Raw genomic sequence first — 13,191 nt, 5'->3', positions numbered from 1 at the left:
TGAATGTGTGCATTAGGCCTTCTATTTGGCCATAAACAAAGCCATTTGAAGTTTGAAATTCATGTGGTCATGCATCTGTCTCAGCCACGACTGCAAACGCACTGTCAAAAAATCAACTCGTCAAGTCCAAAAGGAGATGGGAGATGGAACTCTCATTGGTTTATTGCATGTTACTTCCAAACCACACCTACGGGTAATTAAGCTACTCCAGACCAACCCATTTTAGATTTGCGTCGGGCGCAAGAGCCATTTATACGCCTGTATAAAAGCAACAGCGCCAGAGATCCGCCCACAAAGCTACTTGTGTTTCGCGTTTCATACTTGCGTTTCAGATCGCTAAAATAGGGCGAAATGAGTTACTTAAAAGAACACATAACATACCAGCTGAAATGATTAACCTGACACACAAAGAATGATTCAAACAACAAGCCAGCTGCTCGATTTCAGGGATAGCAGCATTTATATTAGTGATTGGTTGTTCGCGACTGAATCAGTTCGATTGACCAAGTCTTTAACAAGAACGAACCAAACTGATTCTTCTCTCTCTCGTCCGTCTCGTTCGTCTCGTTCGTTCTCAGACTCGACTCCTCCCAGACCCACTAGTCGCTGACTCGCTGACTCACTGTTCGTTCACTGACTGTGAGTGGTGAAGAGTGAAGAGGCTTAGTGAGCGAGCGTACGATAATACGATTCAATATCAGTTAAATGGAAAATGCATGCTATCTTTGTACTTGTGTACTCTGTGTCATGCCAGATTATTCAAATATTTGAATGTCTCGTCTATCTGTCTCGTTCTTTCATGGTTCGTTCTCCACCCGGGACCCCCACCATCATTGCTAAATCAAGTTTATTATGTTGCTGATATGTTAAACATCCAATAATCAACTACACCCCCCATCCCGCTGCGTTTGGTTAAAGTTGTAATATTGTGTTGATCGATGACCGACATCCACGATCGTTTGAGAATGAGAACGAGGGAGGCGCTGAGTCTGACTGACTCAGATGAGAACCGTGCATTCCATGACTCGATTCACCGCTACCGGAAACTCGACTGAACGAACGAACGAACGAACAATGATTCTGAACGACTCTTCTTGGCAAACTGACCGACGCAAACTGAATCAAAGAAAATAATCATTGAATCCATCACTAGTTTATATGCATCACCATGGCAACGATAGAAAACATCACTTTAACTAAAAAACTAAACATCCTATTGCTTCACTGACTTTGACTTCAAATTAAAATGCATGCATTGCTAGAAATGTTTGACATTTTGGACGACCTAAACAAACAACCCAGTGTGTGGTTTAGGTTGGAGATCATATTGGCCTCAGTCAAGCTGCTCTCAATCGCTTACAGTTGGTTCAAAATACACCCACCAGGCTTTTAACTAGAACTAGCTGTTCGTCCCACATTCCACCTGTTCTTGCATCCCTCCATTGGCTTCTTGTGAAGTTCAGTATAGACTTCAAGAACGTGTTGGTGACATATAAGGCACTGCATGACCTTGCCCCCAGTTACAGCTCTGATCTCCTGTCTCATTCCATTTCTCCACCTGTCCCATCCTCACATCTCTTCTTGAAATCCATCCCTCTCTCCAACCACAACACTAGAGGTAATCAGGCCTTCGCTGTCTTCAGCCCAACCCTCAATTTCTTAATTATTTTTGCGATGTATGTGAGACATGTAAACATGTTTAAAAGGTGCTCTTAAATAAAGCTGAAATGACTTACTTACTGACTTACTTACAGCAACAACCTTAAACGACAGTTGAATGGAATAATTTGAACGCTGTGAATTGCTATTGAACTCAAGGATATCTTAGAAGTCATATTGCATTCATGATGAACTAATTTAATACTTAATTCAAGACTTGTCTCCAAATGCACTGAATATACATGTGGATATATTCATGTGAATATTTGTGGGGGATAATCAAAGAGAGAGAGATACTAGGGGATATATTTGTAATTAATGTAATCTTCTATGTAGTGTTAAAGAGATTGCTTCCTGCTTGTCTTCCAGCTGCTTTTGAAACACAGACAGACAGGCTGCATATGGAGCTCTATGGACCCAGCCAATAGGAATGTTTTCACCCCACCGCTCCAATCACCTGTCAAATATTTGCATGCGTGACACTCAGTAGTTATCTAACCCTAACCCTTACCCTGATACCCAGTAGTTATCTCTGGTAGTGAAACCCGCCAAACCCTGCGTTATATTTTCATGAGGAGTTGCAGAGTCATTAACTCCCACTCTTTGACGATTTGTGATATTTTCTTTGAAGTTTTTGCACATATTTATTCAACAAATCAAGCCGACACATTATACCAACGCTGAGCTGGGCACACTCCATGGATAAACAAAGCCAAGGCGGGTCTTCAAAGCAGGGCGCTTCCCGAGTACAATGTGTTTATCTGTTGTGATATAGTAGCAAAGAAGGTGGAATAAGTCCTCATGAATAACGGAGGGCCACTCTGTCATTAGAGTGTTGCGTGGTTGCTGTAGGGCCTCCTCGTAAACACAATCCACAGGGGCCCGGGATAAATTGCAAGTAAATTAGATAAATATGCTATCAAACGCTTAATCACATAGCTTGTCCACAGCGGTGGAGTAATGGACTGATTATGTGGAGTCTTATTGTCTCAGTGCTGAGGCATTACTCAAGAAGAGATTCATGATCAAGCAGGTAAGGCTGGTTTTAAACGCTTTCGTTTGAATATTAATCTGTGTAAAACTACAGCATGTTTTGTTTTTTTTATCGTGATGTAATCATGAGGATCGAGATCATTACAGGTACCATATATCTTTCCTGGAGATGTGAATACTACATGCTTATTTGTATTTGGTGCCTTTTTACTCGCTATATCACAATACAAACAAAAAGTGTTTCTGACACAATGTTAGAGCTATTTAAATATCGGAGATATTCATATATTTCACTTTAAAATGTATATCTCTGCGGTCTTTAGCGTTATTGCTATGACTTTGACACCATCTCCGGCACTAAAGCAGATTATGTGTGGGTGTTTTGTCAACTTGTAGCCATTGCATTAAGTCCAAATGGTCTGACAGTATGGGTTGTGATTAGAAAGTTGTTTGTGATGACCAATGGTGCATATAACAAGTTTCATGCATATTGAACCTTCCTAGTGGTAATGGTACTTGGCAATGCTGAACTTCCAGGCCTTTTTATAGTGCCACCTATGTGTTATTCTGGCCCATCTTTTGATTCCCTTACTCATTTTACGAGTTCTACTTTCTATTTTTTCTTTCTACTTTTTGAGCCAAAAGGTCAGGTTAAAAATAATAATACCAATGATTACAATAGGGCTCCTACGTCATTTTTAGGACCCCCTAATAATGCTAACGATTACAATTGGGTTCCTACGTCATTCATAGGACCCCTAATAAATTAATCTTGTGCTAGTCCATCATTAACATTCCTCAAAGTAATCTTAAAACACATCACAAACCTTGCTCCGTAAAGAGGCCACTTGTCTTTAACAATCCACTTACAATGGCATCCCTCGGGGGCTGTGTGTAATGCTTCGTTAAGTACACGCTACAAGAATATTTTGAAGTGACACTCACATTGCATAAAATCTAGTCCACCATGTAGAGTAAGGTTCAATATGCAAAATAACCTGTTATGCATGCATCATTTGTCATGATAAACAACTTTCAAATCACAACACATGCTGTCAGACCATTTGACTTAATGCAATGGCTACAACTTGACCAAACACCCACACATAATCTGCTTTGGTGACGGATATATACATATATATATATATATATATATATATTCCGTTTGTTTTTTGGGCTGGCCTAAGAAAACAATAATACATACCCTGCAGATATTTTACACACAATACATTATTTTAGGCTATGTTATGATGCTCAAAGGGGGCATTAAGGTCAATATTCAAGGCCTGGACTTAAACATCATGTTCCTGCTGCACTCATACTGTGAGGGAAGGAAACTGATGAGTGGAAGAAAAACCAACGCAGAGTCAAGAACGCGCACTCTGCCGTGCACTTATCCCCTTGTGTTCAAAGTGGAGCTGCTTGTTTGTGTGCCGTTCAGATTAGCGCAATGTGTTGCGGGTGATAAGTGTCAGCCACACAGTATACTGAGGTGTTGCAGGAAGGCGTCGACTAAAGCAGGAGAATGGAGCAGGATGGATTATTTTCGGTTGTATTCAAAATTTCTGATTTAATATGTGGGTATTCACACATGCTAAATTAGATTATTGCGCGGGGGGGGTTTTGTGAACTTTTGTGGAGAATATTCCACAGTATGCTTCCTCAATAAACATCCTATTTTAAGAAACAGTTTGTGTTTAGCGCCCACTCAATTTGAATGTAGTGGTTTATAACTCACCAGCTGTTGGTCTCTCACTCCCCAGGATGCAAACTGCAGAACGGAGTCGCTCACCTCTGGCGGGTTCAACTCCCGCACCTCCCTGAGGTGAGGACCATAAGAGAGCTGTCAGCTGTTATTAATAACATGTTCACTCCAGCCCAGGTCAAAGGCACCAATTTGGCCAGCTTTAATCTAACAGAACCCACCACCATCATACCCAAAACATTTAAATATTTCACAACCTGTAACACCCACTTTATCTCTTCCAAAACCTCACCTCATGATGGACAGGAGGTATTATGGTGCATATTAAATAATGGAAAGCAAGGAAATCTCTTAACTGAAAAGACCATACCCATAAGATCACACAATATAAAGAAAGCATAAGCAATGTCAATGAATTATCAATAACTATAACTAGACTTTTCTCTGACCTAAAAACGACACTACCTCATATCTGTTCTGATCAACGTAGTGACCCAATGTCCATCTGACACAAGACATTACTAACCTACCATCAGATCTTTCATCAGAAACTTGAAACACAAGCCATCGTAAGACATGGTAATATCCTTGGGCTGAGCCCTGTGACTCCTGAGGCTGTGACTCATAGTGATCCACCCTAGGTCTCACTCTGAAGCCCTCTGCACCCTGAAGTGCCCATGGGCCTTACTGGAGTTGCTCACCTGGTGTGGAGGTTGTAGATCAGATACGACGCAAGGAAGGAGTGCTGGAACACCTGGAGGACATCAAATCAAATCAGGAGAATTATTGCTGGAATCATCTGTGGAGGAAATTAAATGAAAGCTGTAGGCAGCCTACTACTGACTAGAGACACTCAACCGTCAGAAGTACCATAATCAGTCTTTTAATAAAAGGACAAGATATAGTTTAGAAATGGGTTAGGTGAAATATACTAATCAACCACATTGGGGATTCAGAATGTGTAAAACTAATGACCTTATTAACTATAATTATGAATAATTATGAGCATGGGCTATACAACCAATCACTGTTCGATATATTGCAGAAGAAATATCCCTATTAACCTAATGTCCTGAAAAGCTTAAGATTAAATTCAAATCTTTTTTTTTATTCTATTTCACAAATGAACATGGTGACCCATTGCCCAAAGCTCTTAAGAGTGAGAAGCAAACATTGAGTAGTAATTCCCAAACTTGCAGAAGAGACAACGTCTAATGTCTTAAAGTCGATGATGTGTTGTTTACAATACAACCGGAAGTACTGCAATGTTGTTCTCAGTTCAGTGAAAGTTTATTTGTGTGTGTGTGTGTGTGTGTGTGTGTGTGTGTGTGTGTGTGTGTGTGTGTGTGTGTGTGTGTGTCGGGGGGCGGGGGGGGGGGGGGGGGGGGGGGGGTGACCATGAAGTTAGTTAGACCATGAAGTTAGAAAATACATTCCTGGGCAACACAACATCTACAGCCAAGCCAGAACTCCTGACACTCTCACTCACATACACAGTCACTCAGACACACACACACACACACACACACACAAACACACATACACACACACACACACACACACACACACACACACACACACACACACACACACACTGCACCTTATGGTGCAGTGAGTAGGTCACAGCAGGAGGTCAAAGCAGGAGACTGAGTGGATTCAAACTCTATATGCATTCCTGCAACATCCTGGACATGGTTAGGGGATATGCTTAATTAACTGCACGTGAGGATGTGGTGGACCAATGGGCAAATAGCAGGTTCGTTTAGGAACCCCTGGGCGACATAAATGTTCCTTAACGACCTTCAGATAGCGTACAACATCAGCCTGTTGACACCGGTCGCAAGCTAACAAGGTAGTGCATGCCATAGCTACGAAGACAATATCTGCTCAGGTGCTCAACTGCTTTAGCCTGCCAACCACCGTGTGGTCATTCATAAACCAATTATTTGCATTCATTTTTTGACCTTCTCATCCCCCTTGTCCAAGGTCAAGGTCTGTCCAACCACACTCCAGAGGTAAACTAGACTGCAAATCTCAAGGTATGGTATAGTTAGCCAAACAAGGGCTTACTATGATTTCAGGAGAGATTACTTTACTTTGGAAAGATCTGACTCTTGCAAGCAAATTGAACCAGTTACTGAGTGCTCTTAGTTTAAGGGGACAGGTCTGCTGAAATTAAAATCAGGGCATTTGTTTGAACTTCTATCTATCTATTAAAATGTTGTCATCACCACAATATGTGATGATGACAAAATTCACAAATGTAGTGAAAGCCAAATGATTACTATGTGTTTAAACAAGTCAAGTAGCTAACTGAATAGGGAATCTATATTGTACTGATAGCCTGTTTTTTATGATCGGCCATGCCTGCTTATGGTATATGGTACAACCTCGATAGATATACCTCCACGTAGCTATATGCGTCACAGCTGATCAGACACGAGACTAATGAACAACTGTAATTGACATGAATGAGCAAGCAAGAACCTTCCTTCCTAATCTATGATTTAAAACAACATTCTTTTATCAAACCTTTCTGGGGACAGGTCACCAAAACCGTGGACCTGGTCCCCTATCTTTATAAGATCTGTCAATTCAAACTCAATATGTGAGTTATGATTACGATTTTCCCTTTCTTCCTATGTTATTCCTTAACTCCACATCCTCTGTTGCACTACTTATCTAGAAGAATTTGAAGCCTAGGGTCAGTTTATATTATCCCGCCAAATGAGTGTCCACTCTGGGAACTCTTATTGTGGTGCCTGTGGAGATAATGGTTTATAACCCAAAGCCTGCTGCACAATACTCAACCATAGCATTTGCATAACACTACCACATTAAATTCCCCCCGCCGCCGTTTGAAACACAGAAATATGATGAACAAAAGATATGATGAATGAGCTTTGGTTCACCCTCGCTTTGCCCGCTTTCCAACTCAAAGCTGGCGGCTGAAGTCAACGAAATCGCTTTTGGACGTGACATGACCACTGCTCGTCTCTCAATCCAGATTTAGACCTGCTCCCCCTCCGCTGCACAGAGCCACTCCGCCGCAGAAGAAATAAATTGCATTGTCACTTGATCTTTCAAAGAATATCAATGACAATTACCCCATGATGGGTGGCAGAGGCCTGCGGATGAGTCCCTTACAAGCCTGTCAGAGAGGGGCTGTTCTCACTGGTGGTGTATGTGTCAGGCAGCTAGGCAGGGCCTGTGTGTTACTGTACTCTGATCATACAGCACCTACACTGAGGCTAATCGCCTACCATAGTTGACATGTTAAGAGTGGGGACATCAACAACCACAGCAATAGCCGCAACCGCACAACAATAAAGCATAATACATTTTTTGAATCATACGTCTCGTTCAGGGAAGCAATAGCGGAACGATTTTACATGTGAAAAAGTCTGCAGAAAACAAAGTGTGGTTTGTCAAGGTTTAAGAGGTAACCTTACGAGAAAATATTTATTCTTGGCATTGACAAATTACCTTGCTGAAGTGCCATGGTTATTTTTTCACTCTGAGCAGCGCTGAACACTAATGTGTCTTCAGGGTACAAAAGGCCTGTTTTGTCAGCTCGGCAGAGAGAGGAATACATGGTTGAATGTGGGTCATGAAACAACGACAGAATACCAAGTTGCAGATGTATAGTTCAAAACAGGGATGACTTGCAGTATGCCTCTAGACAACCAAAGGTGCGGTTACCCCGTAGAAGGTAAATGATTATTTGCGAGCCATTTTCAATTGTTGTTTCATTGGAAGTGTGTGTTGCAACAGCCTGTATCCAAGGTTGTGTGAAGAGTGATTACACTGATTTATAAACCCTTCTTTATGGGCTGAGCTGAGAATATGGAGCATTATCACGCACAGCTGAAGAGTAACTTATGCAAAGACCATATTTTGCTAATTGAGCAATCTCACGGTAAATCACAGACAGTGGCATTATGCAAATGTACCTTTCCTTTTTTTATTCCTTCAAGACTTTGCGGAAGGGGATCAGAGCAGAAGAAACATCACAATGGAGCGGGAAAGACGACAGCAGCGGTGGCTGCAGTACATTACGGCACGCAGCTGGCTTGGTTGCGCGATGATGATAAATTCATAAGACAAGTGGAGACGGAGATGGCGGGCCAGGCCATTACTCTCTATAGACCAGTGTTGTCACGGAGATGATGAACACATCTGCTCCGACCATCTCTGGAGGACACGAGCACCAGTCCCTCCTCTAACCTCCCCCCGGCCTCCTCCATTTCCCGGCTGTCTCCTCTGCTGTCAGCCCTGTGATGCCCACCCCTCACCCCATGTTCAATGATGCCGGTGTGATCCCTCTGTCTCCGGAGATGACCCCTGCAAATGATGGTTGCACTGCAGCAAGGCAAGCACTCTCTGCTTCAGGTCTGAAGCTAGTAGCAATATTAGTAGTTTAGAGCTGAGCCTCAACAACAACATCTGACATTCTTTTTCATTAATGATTAATGTTGAGTTAAATGAGGCAGAGTCGGTAGAAGACAGGCCGGCTTGGACAGCTGAACGAGTCCACAGTAGATCTCTGTACATTGTGTCTTCCAATTAGCCAATCCATCATTAAAACCAGCAGCATCCAGACACTAAGTGACTGACAGCCACTGAATGGCGTCATGACACCAAGTACTTTGCAAGCTGACTTATACCTATGACTGATTCAAGGTCAGGACGATGTGGACCGGCAAGGGAACGGCAACCTGAACCACCAATCACTGCTAACGGTATGGTTTTAAAAGAAGCAGTCTAGACCTATTTCTTACTTACGTTGCTTAATCATCCCCACATGGCACAACGTGTGATGGCTCAGAGGAACCGTGCGATAGAACTGCTGTCCTTTATAGAGAAACAACCCTCTGTCTTCAGGCTCTGAATAATTACGTATTCTGTGTGTGTTTTGCTGTAATATTTTTACATTTAAATGAGTAGTAGACATGTGTTGAAAAGGTTGAGGCCTTTTACTGGCTAAAATGACTTAATAGGTCCTAATGAAAAAGATAAAAGTTTATTTCTATTCGCCTCTGTTTCAGACCATTGGGGAAAGCCTTTGCATGGATGAGCATAACCAGAGTGACTTAAACAACAGTTTGTCACGCACGCAAGAACATCTGCATATTTCATACGTTCCAAAAATGTATATATCAGTATCCGTGACTTGCGCAGAAAGCCCATTTGTAATTGTAGAGTGTTAATTTACAGATTTAATTTACCCGTGAGTCTGTGTGTTTGTTGAGGGACCTGTTTCGTCATTATTAAAGAAACTTTGTGGAAGTAAATCTGTCTCATCGGTTTTTGATAATATAATGCCATTGAATTTTAAGCACTGAATATTTATGCATTGAAATAATGTATCTGTAATTTTTGCCTCTGAATTTAACTCATAATAATTTTCTCCTTTATTTTTCAATGTTGAAAATTCTGAATCAAACATTCAACGTTAAAAAATTCAACTTAAATATTTTCAACGTCCCCAAATTCAACAAAGTTAGCTGCAAAATTCGAAATTCAGCGTTAACATCGGGGACCCAAGGAAGAGCAATCAATCCTAAATGCTAGGAGAGCGAGCGGGTGTTACACAGAATGTTACACAGAATGTTATACAGAATGTTACACTGAATTCTGTGACCCACCGAAAAGTGTGACCCCAGGGCGCGCTGTTACACATTTTCCGCAACATGCACGAGTTTGAAGCGTAGACAGGCATGAAGTCGTTCACGTGCGGAAACATGCACGAGTTTAAAACGTAACCTTTGCATCGTCATCGATTACTCGGATTGGGGGTATTCGTTTTGTGACACCGGGCGCACGTTAAGGGGCTGGAGCAAAACGGTTGATATACCACTGCGGTGGCATAACGAGAGCACAACGAGCGTGCCGTGCAGAGCACACAGTATAGCACACCGAGTGGCATGATACGGATATGAGGGTGACAAATTAAAAGCAGGTTGCTGGCGGACGCTTCTTCCCGAGGCACGCCGTGCTTCTGTAGCGGGGTTGGTGCTTCCCACTTGCCATTTCCAGCGAGATCCTTGCGCTGGCTGTGGTGGTGGGAGTGCTAGAGCTCCCTCTAGCGGAATGCGGGGCTGGTATTTTGCGTTGCTGTCTCCTCTCCTCAGTCAACGACGTGTACCCCGGCTGGGAGAGGCTGCCATTTGAATGGTTCTCATCCATGATTTCCCCCTGTTGAAAATATAACCAGGTATGCCACCATGCTCATTCAGATATATATTTAGTGGGTCGTTTAATGTTTAGTGTTTTCTGTGATGCGTTTATTTTCATGCAAATGGTCAGTCAACGTGCACCCCGGCTGGGAGAGGCTGCCATTTTAAGGGCTCTCACCATGATTTTCCCTTGTTGAAAATATAACCAGAATAAACGGCTGGCTGCCAATGGTTTCATCGTCTCATTCACAACCCAATGAGAGAGAGTACCCAACCGCTGCACTTCCACCGGAACTACAGGCTGCTGCCGCTTATGGTGCCACCCTGTGCGCAATACTGTCGGCTGCTCTGCACTCTCGTTCCACAGTGGTAGGCGGGCTTCCGATCGCCCCAGCATCACACCAAACGCAGGCAAAGGGACCTCGGATCACTCCAAATTGGTGCCCTAATAAATTGGGCTCATTTACCCACTACAATTACCCTTACTGTGCGTTCACACCAAAAGCTGTTAAGCGTTTTGAGCGATAAACGTCCATTCACTTTCTATTAGACATGAGCGATGAAGGGATAGGAGCGATAAAATGCTTGAGCGATAGCTTTAAAGATGAACTGAGCTGAAATAATCAACATCGATAACGTGTTAGTTATGACCATTTGAAAAAAAAATGACGCTAAAAAATATATTTAATAAATCAAAATATAGCTTTTTTAGCAACAAAAGAAAATGCGTCTGTTAGCATTAGAGCGCCGACATTTTCGATGACGTCACTGGCATGGTAGGACTAGGTCGTTAATACAGACACGCGAACGTCTTCTACAGTCTACGGCGGAAAATAGTGGTTTTAATACGGCTGGTTACGCGTTTGAGCCTGTGAGGGACATGCCTGTAGTGTCCGACTACCACCCGGTGGAGAGGGATCAATTTCAGGCTCCACCTTCGGATCGTGTGGGTGTGACTGTTGTGCGTGTGGGTGCTGCCAGAGCGTGGACACTGCCGTTGAATCGGTCTGCTGCCGAGAGGTCCCGGTCAACCTTGACCATCTAATGGTAGGATTAGGTTGCATAACCATGCATAGGGCATTTCGGATGCTGTGCGGAGTGAGAGAGGTTTTGGAAGTGGCCATGCTCTCTCTAAGGGACGTCCGAGCGGAGACGCCGGAGCGTCGCCTAAATAGCAACCACAAAACGATCTTTCCCCATCCGTTTTCCTTTTGATATGTTTCAGGAATATCTCCATAAAGACAGACTCATTGCGGAAACACATCGAGCTGTACAAACGCTGTAGTACCTACATATTCAAGGCGCTGGTTCTCGAGCATCCAGCCTGCGCGCATCCAGCCTGCGCGCCGCTGTATAAAAACATTCAACTCGAGGAGGAGATAGCAGTTGTTTAACCTTTTAGATTGAGTAGAAATACTTTTTAACGTACAGCTGGTAATTAAATTGACCAAGGGGCTGTATTCAAAGCTACAAAAATAATAATAAAAATAACTAACTTCCAACGCAACTCTAACGTCGCTTCAGGTGTCCACAAGAATCCTAACACGAAACCGCATAGGTCCGGTTTTATTTGAAACCACCCTGGGACCATGGACCTATTAAAGAACATGGTTTATTATCTGCCTAATAACATGGTTATTAAAGACGTGGTTTCACCAAAAAAATCGTCTCCGGGTGGACGGGACCTGAAAGAGATGTTGGATGCACTTTGGGAGATACACCCGCGGATGAGCATGGATGCGAGGCGGATTCACGAGTGTCACGTTTACTTTAAGTGGATGTTGGAGGTTTACTTTCTGGTGGATGTTGATGGATATTGCACAGATGGATATTGCACAGATACATCTTACTATGAAACTACTTCGAGACATCTGTGGAACTTCTGTTTACAGACCCGCTGTGGTTTAATTAGCAGCTTGGAAACAGAACTGTGATATAGTCGGAGAGTAATAGTTTATACACTTTATGGCCGGAGTGCTAGCTTGTGGAGATTGACATGACAGGGGCTATCGGAGGGTTAGTCAGTTTTAAGGCTGTCAGCCATGTATTAAGGGCTGGTTTCCTATTCAAAGGTAGCCTGAGGAAATGTATGATTACCCCAGCTGCCTTGGCCCTATATAATTCAATACTGCAGCCAGGGGCAATGCAGTATGATCCTCCTGTATACCTGGTTGTTTGCTTTTCCGTAGCCATTTCAGCGAGCCTCAGAGCCTGACTTATTACCTGCTATGGCTTCTAGAGCCACAGAGTAGGAGTAGGTTACCATGCCAGTGACGTAGCTGATTGGTGAAATCCAACATGGCGGCGCCCGGTGACATAATTAACACTTTCACCGTACAAATTAATCCCTTTTAGCAAGTTCAGCCACTTTTAGTTATTGTACCAATGAGAAGGCAGACAATACATCTGTTATATTAACTAAACTTCAAATTTCAGTTCAGTTCATCTTTAAAGCTGTAAAGCTGTAAATGAGAGTTGAAAAAAGCTAAACTCTATGCAAATGAGCTAGAAGCGTTTCGGCTGTAAATGACCGCCAGCCAATCGGAATGTAGATGTCTCTCGCCAGCGTGGGTCCCAGTAAACATACGCGAGAACTTTAGTTCCTAGTTCCTACCACACATTTGTTCCTTCATCATGGTGCGTGAGAGAATAATT

General features: G+C 42.8%; 1 protein-coding gene across 1 annotated transcript in view; it reads right to left on the bottom strand.

Moving 5' to 3' along the window:
* LOC307091399 (inactive dipeptidyl peptidase 10-like) overlaps window positions 1–13,191 on the bottom strand; it is a gene marked incomplete at both ends in the record, with an annotated part of 93,587 nt that overhangs the window by 31,330 nt on the left and 49,066 nt on the right. Inside the window, 2 exons of the mRNA XM_079758365.1 lie at window positions 4,391–4,472; window positions 5,059–5,111. Coding sequence (XP_079614491.1) covers window positions 4,391–4,472; window positions 5,059–5,111 — 135 coding nt within the window. The remainder of the gene's footprint in view (window positions 1–4,390; window positions 4,473–5,058; window positions 5,112–13,191) is intronic.

The sequence above is a fragment of the Pollachius pollachius genome (genome assembly GCF_949987615.1).
Source record: "Pollachius pollachius genome assembly, chromosome: 20".
In the NCBI taxonomy this organism is placed as follows: domain Eukaryota; kingdom Metazoa; phylum Chordata; class Actinopteri; order Gadiformes; family Gadidae; genus Pollachius; species Pollachius pollachius.
Note: the sequence above shows the minus strand (reverse complement) of the source record. Positions and strands in the feature narration are given on the sequence as shown.